The sequence below is a fragment of the Phaseolus vulgaris genome, chromosome 10, assembly GCF_051622355.1.
Source record: "Phaseolus vulgaris cultivar YP4 chromosome 10, ASM5162235v1, whole genome shotgun sequence".
Taxonomy (NCBI): domain Eukaryota; kingdom Viridiplantae; phylum Streptophyta; class Magnoliopsida; order Fabales; family Fabaceae; genus Phaseolus; species Phaseolus vulgaris.
The window spans coordinates 9,319,042-9,337,797 of NC_143507.1; the positions used below are offsets into that span (position 1 = coordinate 9,319,042).

The 18,756-nt window shown below is 30.4% G+C and overlaps 1 protein-coding gene across 1 annotated transcript; it reads right to left on the reverse strand.

Moving 5' to 3' along the window:
- Positions 1 to 1,616: 1,616 nt before the first annotated feature.
- Positions 1,617 to 3,829, reverse strand: LOC137819427 (patatin-17). Its single transcript, XM_068623279.2, has 7 exons — positions 3,609 to 3,829; positions 3,337 to 3,521; positions 3,109 to 3,262; positions 2,878 to 3,024; positions 2,525 to 2,770; positions 2,043 to 2,212; positions 1,617 to 1,950 (listed from the first exon to the last, which is right to left on the reverse strand). The coding sequence occupies exons 1-7, from the start codon at positions 3,795 to 3,797 to the stop codon at positions 1,827 to 1,829; spliced, it is 1,215 nt and encodes a 404-aa protein (XP_068479380.2). The 5' UTR covers positions 3,798 to 3,829; the 3' UTR covers positions 1,617 to 1,826.
- Positions 3,830 to 18,756: the final 14,927 nt, after the last annotated feature.

The following is an 18,756-nucleotide window of genomic DNA, read 5'->3' on the forward strand; positions in this document are numbered from 1 at the left end:
TATATATATATATAATATGAAAGTAAATTTAAATTTAACCATGAGTTTTAAAAAATTAATGATTAAATAAAGAAATATATTAATCAATATATATGTATTTATAGTATTAAAGTTATATTAATATTATATAATTTCTTCCTTTTTCTCTCTATCTATCTCCGGATAAAAGTAATATTACTCAAGTCAAATAAAACTACTATACACACACAATAAATATCTAAATGTATATTTATATCAAAATTAATATTAATAATATGAATATAATATTGATAATATGAATATAATATTAATAATATGAATATTAATACTAATAATATTAATAATAATATTAATAATAATGTTAATAATAATGTTAATAATAGTATTAATAATAATGTTAATAATAGTATTAATAATAATGTTAATAATAGTATTAATAATAATATTAATAATAATATTAATAATAATATTAATAATAATATTAATAATAATATTAATAATAATATTAATAATAATATTAATATGTATAAATTATATTAATATGTATAAGTATAATAAAAATGATAATATGACCAAAGAACTTGTCTGGTCTAGTGGTCAATGCTTCCCCTGGTCATTGGAAAGACTTGGGTCCTCTAGGATTAATAAAACATATAGATTGTGGTAAATAATAATTAGTAATAATGAAAAAATTAAAAAATAAATTTTTTATACAATCGATATAATATATCCTATCTTATATTTTTTTAAATGTGATATTACATGGATTAAAAGTATAATTGGTGTGCTTTGTAATATATTATATATTATATTAATTAAGAGTATAAATGATGTAAAATCCCCTACTGTATACAACTTCACATCGATTTCCATATAATCGATCTAATATATATAGTTGTTATATTCATATTTTATACTAGTGATTTATTATTTATATGAAAATATAAAGTTTTTTTTCTTCTGGTGATTATATATGTTGTTAGTCGTGTTGTTAGATAGAAAAGAAAATAAATAAATTAAAAATGAAATTTATTAGGTAGAAAAAAATAGAGAAAAAAAATTGTAAAATTATTTTATTAAGGATAAAAAAATTAAGATGATAATGATTTTTTGTTTGTATATGTAATAGGTAGTCCTTACAAAAAGAAGACAGTAGAGTAAAAACAATGTATATATGTATATGATATTTTGTACTTCACTCTAATAGATTATAACTTAGGTATGTGAACCTTGTGAATTTGATAATAATTTTTTTATTAAAATAAATTTATCCCTATTTGAATATTTAATTAATAGCATGATTAGCACATGATCAATATAAGCCGGCCATAATTAAATACATGCAATTAGTTTAATTGTAAGTTACATATTTTTATATAAAACATGAGACACAATTCAGATAATAACACGTGGGAGTTCATCCATCATTTTGCACTTATCAATATGAATTATAAAAGAAATAAAAGACAGAAGCAAGTTGATGAAAGAATTATTAATCCAAAATTATCTTAAACTAAACCATCAATCATAATCTCAAACCCATTTATAGAAACTAATTCTTTCTATGAATTCAAATTTAACTAATCTATTAGTTCAAAAAACGTTTCTTCTATGCACAGAAAGAAAAAGAAAAGAACTGCACAGAACTCACATTCGTTGAACATAATATTATTATACATTGATGCTTATCACATTCACAAAGAGCTGCATAGAACTCTCATGACAGAGATGCTTGCTGCATTATTCATGGTTCTTGCAAGCTACAAGAGTTGCACATAACTCTCATGCCTTCAACCTTATTCTATACAAAAGTACAACATAATTAATACAACCTCATACAATTGACATTAAATAACTTGCTTGAGTTTTTCTGAAGGAACCCTAAGAGTTTGAGGAAATGGTCTTCCTCCTTTTTTCATAGATTTTCGTTTCAGACGATGCTGTCTTTCTCCATACAGAATATCAGCAAGCCTTCATAAAAACACATAAAACCATTCTCCTCAAAACCAGCTAAAATAAATAATTGAGTAAACTAAAAGGTAATTAATTCATATTTTTTTCACCTGTCAAGAGCCTCAGCATTTGTTCCGCCAGCTTCTTCTAGATCTAAAGTATCCAAATTCAGCTTTACAGGTTTTTCTTGTAACAGATGTTTTCCTATCTCTTCAAGGCCGTCCATGTTTTCTTTTGTAACATTAACCATGTTGTTGAAATCAGGATTCGAGTTGTATTCCTGCCATTGGTTACAAGATTCATCAATATATAATACAAAACTATAAATATCTCTTAAGAAAAATCAGTGAAAGAACAAAAGGAATACAAGGCGTGGAAGATAAGTGTCTCTTTCATTTTATGGTTATTTTGAGTAAGATGTTTTGGTACCTTTCACTAAGTACTCTTATCTGTTTTTGGAAAGATTTATTGTAATGAATAAAGATTTCTCTTTTAGTATAAACTATCTAGTTTTTAGAGTTAGGTGTAGCAGGAAAAGTGTTTGACTAAGAAAAATGAAAAACTCTTGCTACCAATAAATAAAAAGAAATACCTGAATTCGAAGGTAGGTGCCGGGTTGAATGTCTGAGAAGAGTGAAGCAAGGTAGTATTCAGTAATGAGTGAAGAAAGTCGAGGGAGAACACCGAGTAGAGGAGAAATCCAATCCCAAGGAAACCATGTGGCAGCTGTCTGAGCATCAAAGATCTGCTCAATTTTTGTTATTCCAGTCCCTAAAGACAACACAAGGATTTTTGGATATTCATTGTGTCGTAACACTTCACTCACTGCTGCTTCTGTCTGCTCAAATTAAACTTGATAGTGTTAAACTAGTGACCTTGTATCATGCATCATAATTCACATCAATAGTTTTATGATATTTGTAATCAATAACTAAACTACTTTACCGGATTCCCAGATGCTGTACCACCACTAATCATATTGAACTCAACACCATCATTCTCAAAATAGTAGGGTGGTAGAAATATGGGTGCAGCTGAAGTGGATATGCATATGTCCGACATCAAGGCATTGAAGTAGGGAACATTCTTCAGCTGCATCACCAAAACATTATATTAACTGGTGTTTGTTTATTAATGTATGTGTTTCATTTCAATATAAGCATATATGCTGCTAACCTTGTAGTTTGAGAATATAACTGGCTTTCGTGTCTTGATGTCGAAAGCTGGGATTACAACATTGGTGATTGTCTGACTAAGTCGTGTGTCTCTCAACAGTTCACGAGTTATGTTATGTAAAGGCTCCCCATCGAATCTGGGACCGTGTCCAGGTCTGCATGTTGGTTGTTTCATCATCAGAAATTCATCAGAAATGATGATGTTGTGAGAATATTAATAACATTATACCTAGATTCATTGAATATCTGAGGGCCATTTTGTTTGTAGAACTCTACAATTTCTGCAGGAGTAAAAGCAGGAAGATTAGGATGGTGAGGGCCTGAGGTGGCTAACATAGCTGTTATGAGTCCACCAGTGCCATTCCCTCCTATCACATCAAAATAATGTACTAATTCTGCATTTGGATCCTTAACCTGCAACACAACCAAATTCAAATTAGCCTCATAAATATTCATTCATGCCATTTCAATACATGCATAGTATTAACAACAGTAATCAACCTTAAGAGCCTTATCTAAGTAATCAAGAACTGTTGCTGGAATAATCCCCTTGATACCACCACCATCAATTGTCAGAATAGTTATCATGTTTCCATACTCTGATGGAGGTAGTTTTTGGGCACTCAATCCACCAATCAGTTGCCCACCAAACACCAAAACAAAAAACAAAACCAAATGATGAGCCATCATTTGCTTCACAAGAATATTGTACTGAATTAGTGTGTTTTGTTCTCAAATGGGGTAAGGCTATTTATAGAAATATTTTCGAGGATACATGCAAGTACCATGATTAAACAAATCTTTTTTTATACATTTTTTTAACAGCAAGATGTTTTTTTATGCATGATAATGCCTTTCATTGCTTACTCAATCTTTGGAGTTTTCACTGCTTCAAAAGGAGAGGATAATGTAATAAAATCCACTCTCCATCCTCATCATTGATCAACATTATAAGCAAATGCACAACTGAATTTTTAAGACTTTACTTTTACCAAAATTATCCACTTTTTTTTTAATCAGCAATAAAGATTTAATAAATAGAAGTACTAGGGGTACTCCAACCCATTTACACAATTCCTTATACTAGAGAAAGAAGGTTTCCAGATAACATGCCTAAACATAGACATATTCTACACATATATCTGCTAATCTTAACCTCTTTAAAAACAACAAGATGTCAATACATAAACCAAAATAGCTATCAAGGAATCCTACAACTTAATCCAATTCCAGACTATAGGCGTATCAGCTCAAAAGAAAGACTTTGCCTCCTTGCTATCTACTGCATTTTCCAAGCATCCATTATGATTAAAGTTGTGCCCCAAGAACATTACTCTCATGCAAACCAAGAATCCAACAAAAAGCAAAGAAAGGGTGTTAATCATCAATGTATTGATTTTAAACATTCATATACATTAATACACCAATCAGAATAAGAGAAATTTGACTTTGGAAATTTATAACTTACCCATGCCCACGCCTTTACTTGGGCCAAAGCAAAAATTTCAACAGGATCCACCACTGCATTATTGAAAATTATCCTATTCCTATGATTCCAAATTCCCCAAATAATAGAAATCCACATACATGAAAATTATCCACTTGGAAACACCAAATATAAGATGCAGGATCTCACATTCAACACACAATCTACATTGATGAAAAAAGAAACCTAAAATTATATGGTGATAAAATGTGACATTATATTAGATTCCCCATAGTTAAATTATCTTAAATTAAAAAATGTAAAATTATTTTTTAAAGTTAAAAAACATAAAGTATCTAGTTCATAATACTACCAATTATTAAGGACCAACTACTTTTTTTTATTATATATATATATATACAAACAAAGGAATGGAATAATTAAATTATCCCAATCCTTATATAAAACAAATATATACAAAACAAAATTGGCCATAAAAGTATTTCCTACCAAAAAATAGTCTATTTCTTTCACTAACTTTACATATCAGCAAACCTCAAAATATGCCGCACAAAAAAACATTTAATTGATCACAATATGCTCTCTTTTGTTCCTAAGAAATAACCGTGTAGATTTATTGCCCCTAGATTATATTGTCTTCAAAACTAAACAACTTCATACAAATATCTTCCTTTCCTTATAGAATTATTAAAGATAAACTACTAATTAATTTGAACAAGAATTACTAAGGACAAACTACTAACTTTAACATGTGTAATGTCCTTCTAACTACAATAGTGAAAATAAATGGTTTTAGAATCGAAAAAAAATCAATATTAAAGTGTGATTAACATTCCTCTTATATATGTTGGTCAAAAAGCTTAAAATGTATGTCTCAAAGTCATTGAATCTTGCAGAAACACTAATAGCGTCGACCTAACATATGTAAATTGAATGAGCAATACTTAATAAGATAATGATACGATCGACTAGGCCGATACTATCTAAATGAAATATAAAAAATTAAAACATTTGCATCGATCTAGCTGACACTATACAAAATTAAAATAAAAAGTTGATTTTAAAGTAGGTCAAGGCGATGTTAATTGGTAGAAAAAAATTGGTAGTTTTGGTTAAGTCAACACTAGGTGTGGTGAAAAAAAATAAGTTCAATTTAAAAGTATTTCCAATCCTTTTTTAAATTTGAAACCTACTTATATCAATTATAAATGCAAAACTCAAAATCATTCCAAACTCAATGTTAATTATAATTAAAAATCCAAATCCAAATTCAATATCAATATCTAAATCTAGTTTGGAAGATTAGTTAACATATCAATGTTCACAATTACTCAAGCAAAGAACTCCACCAACATTATATATGTGTGTGTTTTTTTATATATATGAGGTTAAAGGATAAACATAAAAGAGTAGGAAACATTATTGAGAGTCTATTTATAGTTATTTGTACTAATTACAACTTAGTTATGTGAATCTTGTTTTTTTTTTATCAACAAGAAATAATAAATAAATATAGATTATTTAAGGGGTGACTCAACCCTTATACAAAAAAAAGAAAAATAAGATAGGACGTCACACCCCCAACTTATTCCAAGCCCCCAACAAAAATTACCAACTAACCCTTATCTCAAAAATATCACATCCAAAGAAGTCCACTCTTAATAAAAGTCATAGTGCACGAACACATCAAACTCCAAAAAACATAAAGCATAAGCAAACCATCAAACATAAACCGCCAACAATTAGAGTAAATTATTAAAAATTCTCTTTACAAATAACACAAACAACTGAATATATCACTATCTCAACAAAACTCATATGTATTTCTTTTCACATCACAAATGCGTCTGCTTAGAATCTCCATATCCAAAAATAAGAGACAAATGCTCTTGATGAAAATCAATCCCTAATTACTCCACTTAGAAGGACAGATTGCTTAAGATCATTATGCAAAACACATAACTCTTCCTTCCTAAAACAAGGACTTAGAAACACATACTAAAATAAAAGAAACAAATCTATTTCATAATTTTCATGCATATCATAGGTTCTACACCAATAAAAATAATTAAACTTTGCAACTTTTTTTTTTACTTGTAAATTTGATAATAATAATAATAATAATTATTCCCGTTAAAATAAATTCATCTCTATTTGAGTTGTTAATTAATTAATAGCATGATTAGCACATGAATCTAATTAAGCCGCCCATGATTAAATGCATGGAATTGGTTTAATTGTAAGTTACATTTTTTATGCATAAAAGATGAAACACAATGAATGATTATGTGATGATAACACGAATAGAACATGGGAATTCATCCATCATTTGCTACTTATTAATATGATGAATTATAAAAAAAATAAAACATAGAACCATACAAACGTTATCTTTTATGTAATCTATTCGTACAAACGTTGTCTTTTATGTAGGTATGGGATGACTAGAAAACGCATAGAGAAAATAAATGTTACCATTTATTGCATGTGTGAAGTATTAGGAGTTGGTTTTGTACCTAACGCTTACGTATTATTAAGTAGAGTTAGTCAGAGTGATAACTTAAAAAGGAGAGCCATTATACGTATACAATCAAATTTTATATTTATATAATTTATATTTGGATTAAAAAATCATGTACCGTCTAATCATATTATACGTATACAATCAAAATACAATATAATCATGCACCGTCTTCACATTTAATCCAACATATACATATAAAATTTGAACTCAATAGGTTATTTTAATACTCCAAATTATTTTATTTTTAATTATTGATAAAAAATCAATATGTAAAGTTATCCATAATAATTTATATATATTTTTTTTATAAAAAATTTTATGTTAAGTATTACTATGCACATCAGTTAGGCTAACATCTCAAGTAACAACAATCATCGGTCATCACATAAAATAAATATTATTAAAAAAAAGAAAGAAAATACAAAAAATATATGGCGGAACTATACCAAAACTCATATGTTAACAAAAACGATACATAGGTAAATTATACCTATTTATAAAATTCTAAGAACAGACTAGATGGAAGTCTATTATATTAATGAAATGATTCTCTATGAATAAATCTTAAATCAGCACACACAGTTATAAAATATGAGTAATCCTAAACCTTATTTTCCCACAGTAATTAAGACAAGTATTTCATCGATTACGAAGCAACCATGGAACATTAGTCCTAGCAGTAAACGCGGCAAAAACCAAGGCAGAATCACATTTAAGCTATACATTAGTAAGCCCCATCTTTTGAGCTTCCTCCATAGCATGTATAACTCTATAAAACTCAACAACCATAGAAGTCTAAACTTCAAGAAACGCAGAGAAAACACCGATAAACTCTCCCATACTCCCACGAAAAATACCTCCACAAGTAGTAAGACCAGAATATTCTCTAGCAGCCCCATCAATGTTAATTTTAACCCAGCTTGGTGAAGGGAACTCCCATTTAACAGGAAAAGATGAAGAACTTTACTAGTACGAATATTAATACCAAAAAACTTAATCATATTGAAATCCAACATATCATTCTTCATTGAAACTTTAGACGAATTTCCCACTAGACAAGTTAAATCTTTAATATTATATTTATATTAAATAATAATAATAATAATAATAATAATAAAACGTGATAATGGTTGATGAAGTTATTAATAACAATAAAGTATAAGAATTAAAATAATCAGTATTTAGTAATTGAAGATGTAGTCATTACAAGAAAAATCCATTTTAGCTACCAACAAAAAGTGGGGGCTAAAAAAAAGAAGTCACTAGTATGGGTGAAGTCTACTCAAGTTGGACACAAAAATAAATGTCAAATATTATGTCCACAATGGAGACCTTTAACTCACACTAAAAATTATTAAAATAATAATAATAAGTTAGCATCTAGAATGGGGACACAAAGTAGATCCATAAAAAATAAGTTGCAGAATGGTATTGTATCGAGAATGGGGACACAAAGTGGATGCAAGTTAATATTTTATTACATTTAGCGTAGATCTATGTGACACTAAGGTGACATGGACATTTATTGTAACCTTAGCCCACACTATAAGTTATTTAATCAGAAGACAAAAAAAACCTTAAAACATTTTTGTCTCACATTTTCATCTTCTCACACTTTAAATTTCTCATTCCTGTCTCACACTTTCAAACTCATAATCCCGAAATTCCTCCTAAAACCCTACGTCTTCTTCATGGTCATTTCACTCTCCTTAATTTTGTTTTTCGTTTTTGTCTTTGTGTTCATTTCACTCTCCTTAAGTGCATTTTACTCATTTATTTCCTAGGTAGTGTCCCCAATAGCGACAATTTACTCACATTTGCTTTCTCACGCAGTATCCCCAACGACGACGCTAAGTTTAATTATTGTAGGAGATCCCACATTGACTAAAGATTAGGACATTACATAGTATATAAGTGGATGCAAACCTCACCTTATAAGTCGGTTTATGAGGTTGAGTTAGGCTTAAAGTTCACTTCTTAACATGGTATAAGAGTCATTTCGAGCCTATCTTAGCGATTGTTTATTGGGCCTATCAGAACACCCACTACCAGGCCGCTATCAACCACCCATAATATATAGTCTCACGCACAAATTGGTAGCCTCGTGTGAGGGGGGTGTGTTGGAGATCCCACATAGACTACAAATTATGACATTTTATAGTATATAAGTGGGTGCAAACCTTACCTTATAAGTCGGTTTTATGAGGTCGAGTTAGGCTTATAGTCCACTTCTTAACATGGTATCAAAGTTATTTCGAGTTTATCCTAACGATTGTTTGTTGGGCCTATCCAGCCACCCGCTATCGGGTTGTTATCAGACCACCCATAATATATAATCTCACGCACAAGTTGGTAGTCTCGCGTGAGGGGGTGTGTTGGAGATCTCACATCAATTAGAGATGACGACATTTCATAGAATATAAGTGGGTCCAAACCTCACCTCATAAGTCGATTTTATGAGGTTGAGTTAGGCTTAAAGTCCACTTCTTAACATGGTATCAGAGCCATTTCGAGTCCATCCTAGCGATTGTTTGTTGGGCTTATCAGACCACCCACTATCGAGTCATTATCGGACTAACCACAATATATAGTCTCACGCATAAGTTGGTAGCCTCGTATGAGAGGGTGTGTTGGAGATCCCACATCGACTAGAGATTATGACATTTCATAGTATATAAGTGGGTGCAAACCTCACCTTATAAACTAGTTTTATGAGGTTAAGTTAGGTTTAAAGTCCACTTCTTAATAATTATTTAATTTTATATTCATTTTAGTGTCCCCAAACCTATGCTATAGTTAAATAATATATTTTTCTTTATGTAGGCTTAGCCAACACTATCTTATAAATTTGTGTCCCATTGGAGGTTGTCTCTAATGCATAGCCACCAAAATATTACTTCCATTTGGGTAATTTTCTAAAATCCTTTTTGTTTCTTAATACTTTATGAAACCCTATTTATTGTACATGGTGAGAAAGCCAATTTTCCTAGTCCTTTAGAATTTAACCACTTAAGGAGAATACCAAACTCTTCATATTGTTGAATTCTTCTATTTGCATATTAAGCCATGTAATTGCCTAAAAAAATCATTGTTTGGACCTTCCAAATTATTTATAACTACAACTTGTTATGTTGGTGTATACTTATAGGCAAGTATTTATTGTTCTTTTTAGTTATCCTCCATTAGGATTCAAAATCATGATATTATAAAGACACAACAAATCAGGCTATCTTTCTTCCTGCAACTTTCCACTCCCACATGAATTGCCTTTGTATTTCACAATTTATGGGACTATCTTTTTGAATGCTCTAAAAAAGCATATGAAAAAATGTGGGACTGAATGATATAACAAAAATTATAAGGCATATTCTACCACTATATGTTAAGCTTTTCCTTTTCCACTAAGCAAGCATTTTTCTAATCTTATTTAACACAGTGACCACATCTTACATCTTCTAAGGTTTTCACTAGTTAGGATTCCTATATATGTAAATGGCATAGACATTTTTTGTTTTGATCAACAAAGAATAAAATGAATTAAAATGGAGCATTTCAGAGATTTTAGGGATGTTCCAACCCTTATAGAAAAGTACCATATGTTATAAGCCATACAAACCAAAGATACACCATTTAAGCAAAGACAAAATGCTATAAAAACATATTATATTTACCTTGTATTATTTCTACTAGATATAAGTAAAAGCATATCTAAACATTCTTATTGCCTATTACCTAGCCATTTATGTGTAATGCATCATCAAAAGTTGTCTAAACAACTCCTCTAATACTTCTTTGCGCCAATTTGTTGCACCTCAATGAATTCTTTCCTTCTCTTAGAAAGATTTGTGCATAATGTACCATAGAACTAAAAAAGATCCTTGTTGTGCTTAAACCTTCGTAATAAAACTTCACCTTGTTACAATACTTTATTCCTAACAACTCTTTCCTCTAAAGCCTCTTCCAATGTTCTTGGGAACCTACAATATAACCTCAATTACCATATGCCTGCAATAATAGAACAAAAACTTTTTCCCTCCTTGGCTAAGGAGTAAGTAAATTCTTTTAAACTTAACCAATTAACCTCCACATAAACTGCAAAAGCAAAATTATGTAAAACAACTCATAAAACCAGAGCTTAACTTACCCAACATTATACTTCACACAAAAGGACCCCAAGCATTGTTGAATTGGACAATATGACAACATCTAGAATTGTTCTTTGTTTCAAAGTGATTGAAACCCTGTTTCTATTAGGTCACACGATCACATCTCCTCAAAGTTCTCGTTGCGGCAGTACCTTAATCCTCTCATACTCTTCTAATCCCATAACAGAATCATGACACAAGTCCTCCATTTTATGTGATTCCAATCTGCCTTCAATTCCAATATCTTTTTTCCCTTAAAATTCCCCCATCTGCCACAAACTTCTAACATATGCCACAGTGCCCATGTCCTGAAATCACGTTGTTCCTCTTCAACTCACCATCACTGTGGCTCAACTGCTCTTGGAGCCCCATAGGGATTGTTCTACTACCTCTTAGACTTATCACCCATGTACATTGCTGGTAGGATACCTTCGTAGACCTTGCATATTTTGTTTACCTCCTTCTTTCTATTTCCATCTTCTGTTTTTATCCTCAAGTTGCCTCTTGTCAAGCATCTATTTCTTTCCCATCTGTACTACAATAGTGAAAACCCTTAAGAAACATCTGTTTAGGACTATAATAGTTTTACATAAACTAATCTTTACTACCTCACACATAGAACTTTAAGCTTGTGAGTCATACAGAAGTTCCTACTAACCTATAGAATACAAACAGTTTAGAGGATAAAGCACCCAATCAGAAAAAGCAAAATTGAATTTGTTATCTTCCTCTTCATTCATGACCAAGCTTGTAGTTGTGCTAGACTAAGAATTTCATATGGATCCACTTTCTTTCCTTTAAAAACCACCCCATTTCTTTGGTTCCAAATGCTCCATAAAACTACTACCCACATGCCTTTCCACACACGATTTCATTTTGCATTAAATTGTTGTAAAAAAAACTGGATCAAATGTTGCTTGAGATCATTGTAATACACTATGTTCCCACCCACTTGGATACCGTCAACCATACAAAATGGCACAAACATAGTTGAACAATTAAGTATTACCACATTTTGTTGTCATTGTTTTTTACTAACCCCTGTCCCTCCCATCTTACTCATGAAAATTGACTTTCAATCCTGATAGCAACTCAAAAGATCTTAATAATTTCTTATAATTTCTTCAACGTGAACATTTTGAGTTTTATTTTCACATATAAGTTTGGTTGGGTTGCTTGCTTTTTCGTTAGTATAGTAGGTTTTTGGCAAGTTGTAAGGGAAATTGTGGAGGTTATTGTATTCTGTTCTATATAAGGATTGAATTACCTTTGAAGTGATTTATATTTTTTTTACTGATAAAAAAATAACATTATGACAACTAATTGCACATCTTCTTATATGAATTGAAACGATCAATCTTTCTACAAAAGTTGTTGGAAAATCGCTCACCCCATCAAATTTGCATTTTTATCATTTTTCTTTTCTAATTTAATACAAAATGCTTTCTCTTTATTAATTGCTTCGAAAGAAATGTATTCCATGCATTGAGAACACTAATCAAACTACGTGCAATGTCATGCATGTAGCCCCAATAAATCAAACAAATTTGTCCAAGCCCCTGAAGATGGAATTGAGCAAATGCCTTATGGATAACCTCACTTTAGGACCAATTATTAAGGACCAACTACTTTTTTTTTTATTATTATTATTATTATATATATATATATATATATATATATATATATAAAGGAATGGAATAATTAAATTGTCCCAATCCTTATATAAAACAAATATATACAAAACAAAAATTGGCCATAAGAGTATTTCCTACCAAAAAATAGTTTATTTCTTTCACTTATTTTACATATCAGCAAACCTCAAAATATGCCACACAAAAAAACATTTAATTGATCACAATATGCTCTCTTTTGTTCCTAAGAAACAGCTGTGTAGATTTATGGCCCCTAGATTATATTATGTCTTCAAAACTAAACAACTTCATACAAATATCTTCCTTTCGTTATAGAATTATTAAAGACAAACTACTAACTTCAACATGAATTAATAAGGACAAATTACTAACTTTAACATGTTTTGTCTATTAGAATGTCCTTCTAACTACCAAAATAAATGGTTTTAGAATCGACAAAAAAGATACAAATAATGAAAAAAAAAATCATATTAAAGTGTGATTAGCATCCGTCTTATATATGTTGGTCAAAAAGCTTAAAATGTATGTTCGGAAGTCATTGAATCTTGCGTCAGTATATGAAGAAACACTAGTAGTGTCGTCCTAATAATAGATGCAAATTGGATGAGCAATATTTAGTAAGATAATGATACAATGGACTAGGCCGATGCTACCTAAACAAAATATAAAAAAAATAAAATATTTGCATCGGTCTAGCTGACACTATACAAAATTAAAATAAAAAAATTGATTTTAAAGTAGGCCAGGGCGATGTTAATTGATAGAAAAAAAATTGGTAGTGTTGGTTAAACCAACACTAAGTGTGGTGAAAAAAATTCAATTTAAAAATATTTCCAATTATTTTTTAAATTTGAAACCTACGTATATCAATTATAATGCAAAACTCAACATCATTCCAAACTCAATGTTAATTATAATTAAAAACCCAAATCCAAATTCAATATCAATTATCAATATCTGATTTGGAAGATTAGTTAGCATATTAATGTTTACCCACCAATATTATATATGTATGTCACCAATATTATATATGTGTGTTTTTTTATATATATGAGGTTAAAGTGTAAACATAAAAGAGTAGAAAACATGATTTGAGAGTGTATCTTATAGTTGTTTGTTCTAATTACAACTTAGTTATGTGAATCTTGTTTTTTTTTTTATCAACAAGAAACAATAAATAAATATAGATTACTTTGGGGTGACTCAATCCTTATAAAAAAGAAAAAACTTATTCCAAGCTCCTAACAAAAACTACCAACTAATCCTTATCCCAAAAATATCACATCCAAAGAAGTCCACAATTGACAATAGTCAGAGTGCACCAACACATCAAACTCCAAAAAACATAAACAAACCACCAAACATAAACCGCTAACAATTAGAAGAACTTATTAAAAATTTCCTTTAAATAACACAACAACTGAATATATCACTATCTCAACAAAATCCATAGGTATTCCTTTTCACATCACAAATGCGCTCGCTTAGAATCTCCTTATCCTAAAATAAGAGACAAATGCTCCTGATGAAAACCAGCCCCTAATTACTTCACTTTGGAGGACAAATTGACCTAGAAAGACATACTAAAATAACATAAATAAATCTATTTCACAATTTTCTTAGAGGTTATAGCACCAATCAAAATAATTGAACTTGGTAACTTTTTCTTTACTTGTAAATTTGATAATAATAATAATTACTCCCATTAAAATAAATTTATCTCTATTTGAGTTGTTAATTAATGAATAACATGATTAGCACATGAATGTAATTAAGCCGCCCATGATTAAATGCATGCAATTAGTTTATTAGTTTAACTGTAAGTTACATTTTTTATACATAAAAGATGGCACACAATTAACGATTACGTGATGATAACACGAATAGGACTTGGGAGTTCATCCATCACTTGCTACTTATTAATATGAATTATAAAAAAAATAAAACATAGAACCATACAAACGTTATCTTTTATGTAATCTATTCATACAAACGTTGTCTTTTATGTAAGTATGGGATGACTAAAAAAAGCATAGAGAAAATAAATGTTACCATTTATTGCATGTGTGAAGTATTAGGAGTTGGTTTTGTACCTAACCCTTACGTAGTATTAAGTAGAGTTAGACAGAGTGATAATTTAAAAAGGAGAGCCATTATACGTGTACCATCAAATTTTATTTATATAATTTTTATTTGGATTAAAAAATTATATTGATATAATCATGCACCGTCTAATTTAATACCAATCATGCACCGTCTTCACATTTAATCCAACATATACATACAAAATTTGAACTCAATAGGTAATTTTAATACACTAATTTATTTTATTTTTTATTATTCATAAAAAAATCAATATGTAAAGTTATCCATAATAATAATATTATATTTTTTTTATAAAGCTTTTATGTTAAGTATTACTATGCAACTTGATATCTCAGCTAGACTAACACCTCAAGTAACAACAATCAACGATCATTACATAAAAAATATATTATTAAAAAAAAGAAAATATAAAAAAAATGTGGGAAGACTATACCAAAACTCATATGTTAACAAAAACGATACATATACCTATTTATAAAGAATTCTAAGACAGACTAGATGGAAGCCTATTATACCAATGAAATGATTCTCTATGAATAAACCCTAAATTAGCCAACTTATCAACACACACATTCCCTTTACAAAAAATATGAGTAACCTTAAACCTTATTTTTCCACAGTAATTAAAACAAGTATTTCATCAATTACAAAGCAACCATGGAACATTAATCCTAGCAGTAAACGCGGCACAAACCTAGGCAGAATCACATTCAAGCTATACATTAGTAAGCCTTATCTTTTGAGCTTCCTCCACAACATGTATAACTCTATAAAACTCAACAACCATAAAAATCTGAACTTCAGGAAACGCAGAGAAAACACTAATAAAATCTGTCATACTCTCACGAAAAATACCTCCACAAGTAGTAAGACCAAAATATTTTCTAATAGCCTCATCAATGTTAATTTTAACCCAGCTTGGTGAAAGGAACTCTCATTTAACAGGAAAAGAACGAAGAACTTTATCTGTACGAGTATTAATACCAAAATCTTAATCACATTGAAATCCAACATATCATTTTTCATTGAAGCTTTAGACAAATTTACCACTAGACAGTTAAATCTTTAATATTATATTTATATTAAATAATAATATTAAAACGTGAGAATGGTTGATGAAGTTATATATAACAATAAAGTATAAGAATTAAAATAATCAGTATTTAGTAATTGAAGATGTAGCCATTACAAGAAAAATCCATTTTAGTTGCCAACAAAAAGTGGGGCTATAGAAAAAAAGTCACTTGCATGGGTGAAGTCTACTCAAGTTGGACACAAAAATAAATGTCAAAGATTATATCCACAATGGACCTTTAACTCACACTAAAAATTATTAAAATAATAATAATAAGTTAGCGTCTAGAATGGGGACACAAAGTAGATTGAATAAAAAAATAAGTTGCAAAATGATACTGCGTCGAGAATGGGGACACAAAGTGGATGCAAGTTAATATTTTATTATATTTAGCGTAGGTCTAGGTGACACTAAGATGACATGGACGTTTATTGTCACCTTAGCCCACGCTAAGTTATGTAATGAGAAAAGAAATAAAACATTAAAATATTTTTGTCTCACATTTTCATTTTCTTACACTATAAATTTCTCATTCCTTTCTCACACTTTCAAACTCACAATCCTGAAACTCCTCCTAAAAACCCTACGTCTTCTTCTTAGTCATTTCATTATCCTTAATTTCGTTTTCCGTTTTTGTCTTCATGGCCATTTCACTCTCTTTAAGTGCATTTTACTCATTTATTTCCCAGGTAGTGTCCCCAATAGCCACAATTTACTCACAATTGCTTTCTCACGCAGTATCCCCAACGACGACACTAAGTTTAATTATTGTTGGAGATCCCACATCGACTAAAGATTAGGACATTACATAGCATATAAGTGTATGCAAACCTCACCTTATAAGTCGGTTTATGAGGTTATCAGGCTGAAAGTTCACTTCTTAACATGGTATCAGAGCCATTTCGAGTCTATCTTAGCGATTGTTTGTTGGGCATATCAGGACACCCGCTACCAAGCCGCTATCGATCACCCATAATATATAGTTTCACGCACAAATTGGTAGCCTCACGTGAGGGGGGTGTGTTGGAGATCCCACATTGACTAGAGATTATGACATTTTATAGTATATAAGTGGGTGCAAACCTTACCTTATAAGTCGGTTTTATGAGGTCGAGTTAGGTTTTATGAGGTCAAGTTAGGCTTATAGTCCATTTCTTAACATGATATCAGAGCCATTTCGAGTCTATCCTAGCGATTGTTTGTTGGGCCTATCCAACCACCCACTATCGAGTTGTTATCAGACCACCCATAATATATAGTCTCACGCACAAGTTGGTAGTCTCATGTGAGGGGGTGTGTTGGAGATCCCACATCGACTAGAGATGATGACATTTCATAATATATAAGTGGGCGCAAACCTCACCTCATAAGTCGATTTTATGAGGTTGAGTTAGGCTTAAAGTCTCCTTCTTAACATGGTATCAGAGTCATTTCGAGTCTATCCTAGGAATTGTTTGTTGGGCTTATCAGGTCACCCACTATCGAGTCGTTATCGGACCACCCATAATATATAGTCTCACACATAAGTTGGTAGCCTCGCGTGAGAGGGTGTGTTGGAGATCCCACATCAACTAGAGATTATGACATTTCATAGTATATAAGTGGGTGCAAACCTCACCTTATAAGGTAGTTTTATGAGATTAAGTTAGGCTTAAAGTCCACTTCTTAATAATTATTTAATTTTATATTCATTTTACTGTCCACAAACTTACATTGTAGTTAAATAATATATTTTTCTTTATGTAGGCTTAGCCAACACTACCTTGTAAATTTGTGTCCCATTGGAGGTCGTCTCTAATGCATAGCCACCAAAAGATAATTTCCATTTATATTGGGATGCAAAGCGCACACTAGCACCATGTATCGTCTCTCTTTTGCTCTTTGCATCGCTCTTTTGGAGACTCTACCATCATTATTTTTTGTAGTGAACATAGATTTAATCGACGTTTAATGATGAGATATAATAAAAAATAAAAAATAAAAAATTGATGAAGTCATTATGAACTTCACTAATGCAAGGTAATTAATTTTTAATGACGGGACATGTTGCATTGACTTGACCAACACTTGATCCACTTTTAATAAAAAAAATACAATGTAACTAATTCTTTAGTTTTCCTTCTTTTTCTACTTTTTTTCCCCGGTTCTCTCCTTTTTACCTCTATCGCCAATGGAGCAATCCCTCAATCTTGGATTCATGGTATTGTTGCTTACCAGTGATCTTCGATTCGTAGAAATTTGTTGGGTAATTTTCTAAAATCCTTTTGTTTCTTAATACTTTATGAAACCCTAATTATTGTACATGGTGAGAAAGCCGATTTTCCTAGTCCTTTTGAATTTAACCATTTAAGGAGAATACCAAACTCTTCATATCGTTGAATTCTTCTTTTTGCATATTAAGCAATGTAATTGCCTATAAAAATCAGTGTTTGGACCTTCCAAATTATTTAAAACTACAATTTGTTATCTTGATGTATACTTATAGGCAAGTATTTGTTGTTCATTTTAGTTATCCTCCGTTAGTATTCAAAATCATGATATTATAAAGACACAACACATCAGGCTATCTTTCTTCCTTCAGCCCTCCACTCCCACATGAATTGCCTTTGTATTTTTTACAGTTTATGGCACTATCTTTTTGGATGCTCTAAAAAAGCATAGGAAAAAAAATGTGGGATTGAATGATATAACAAATTTTAT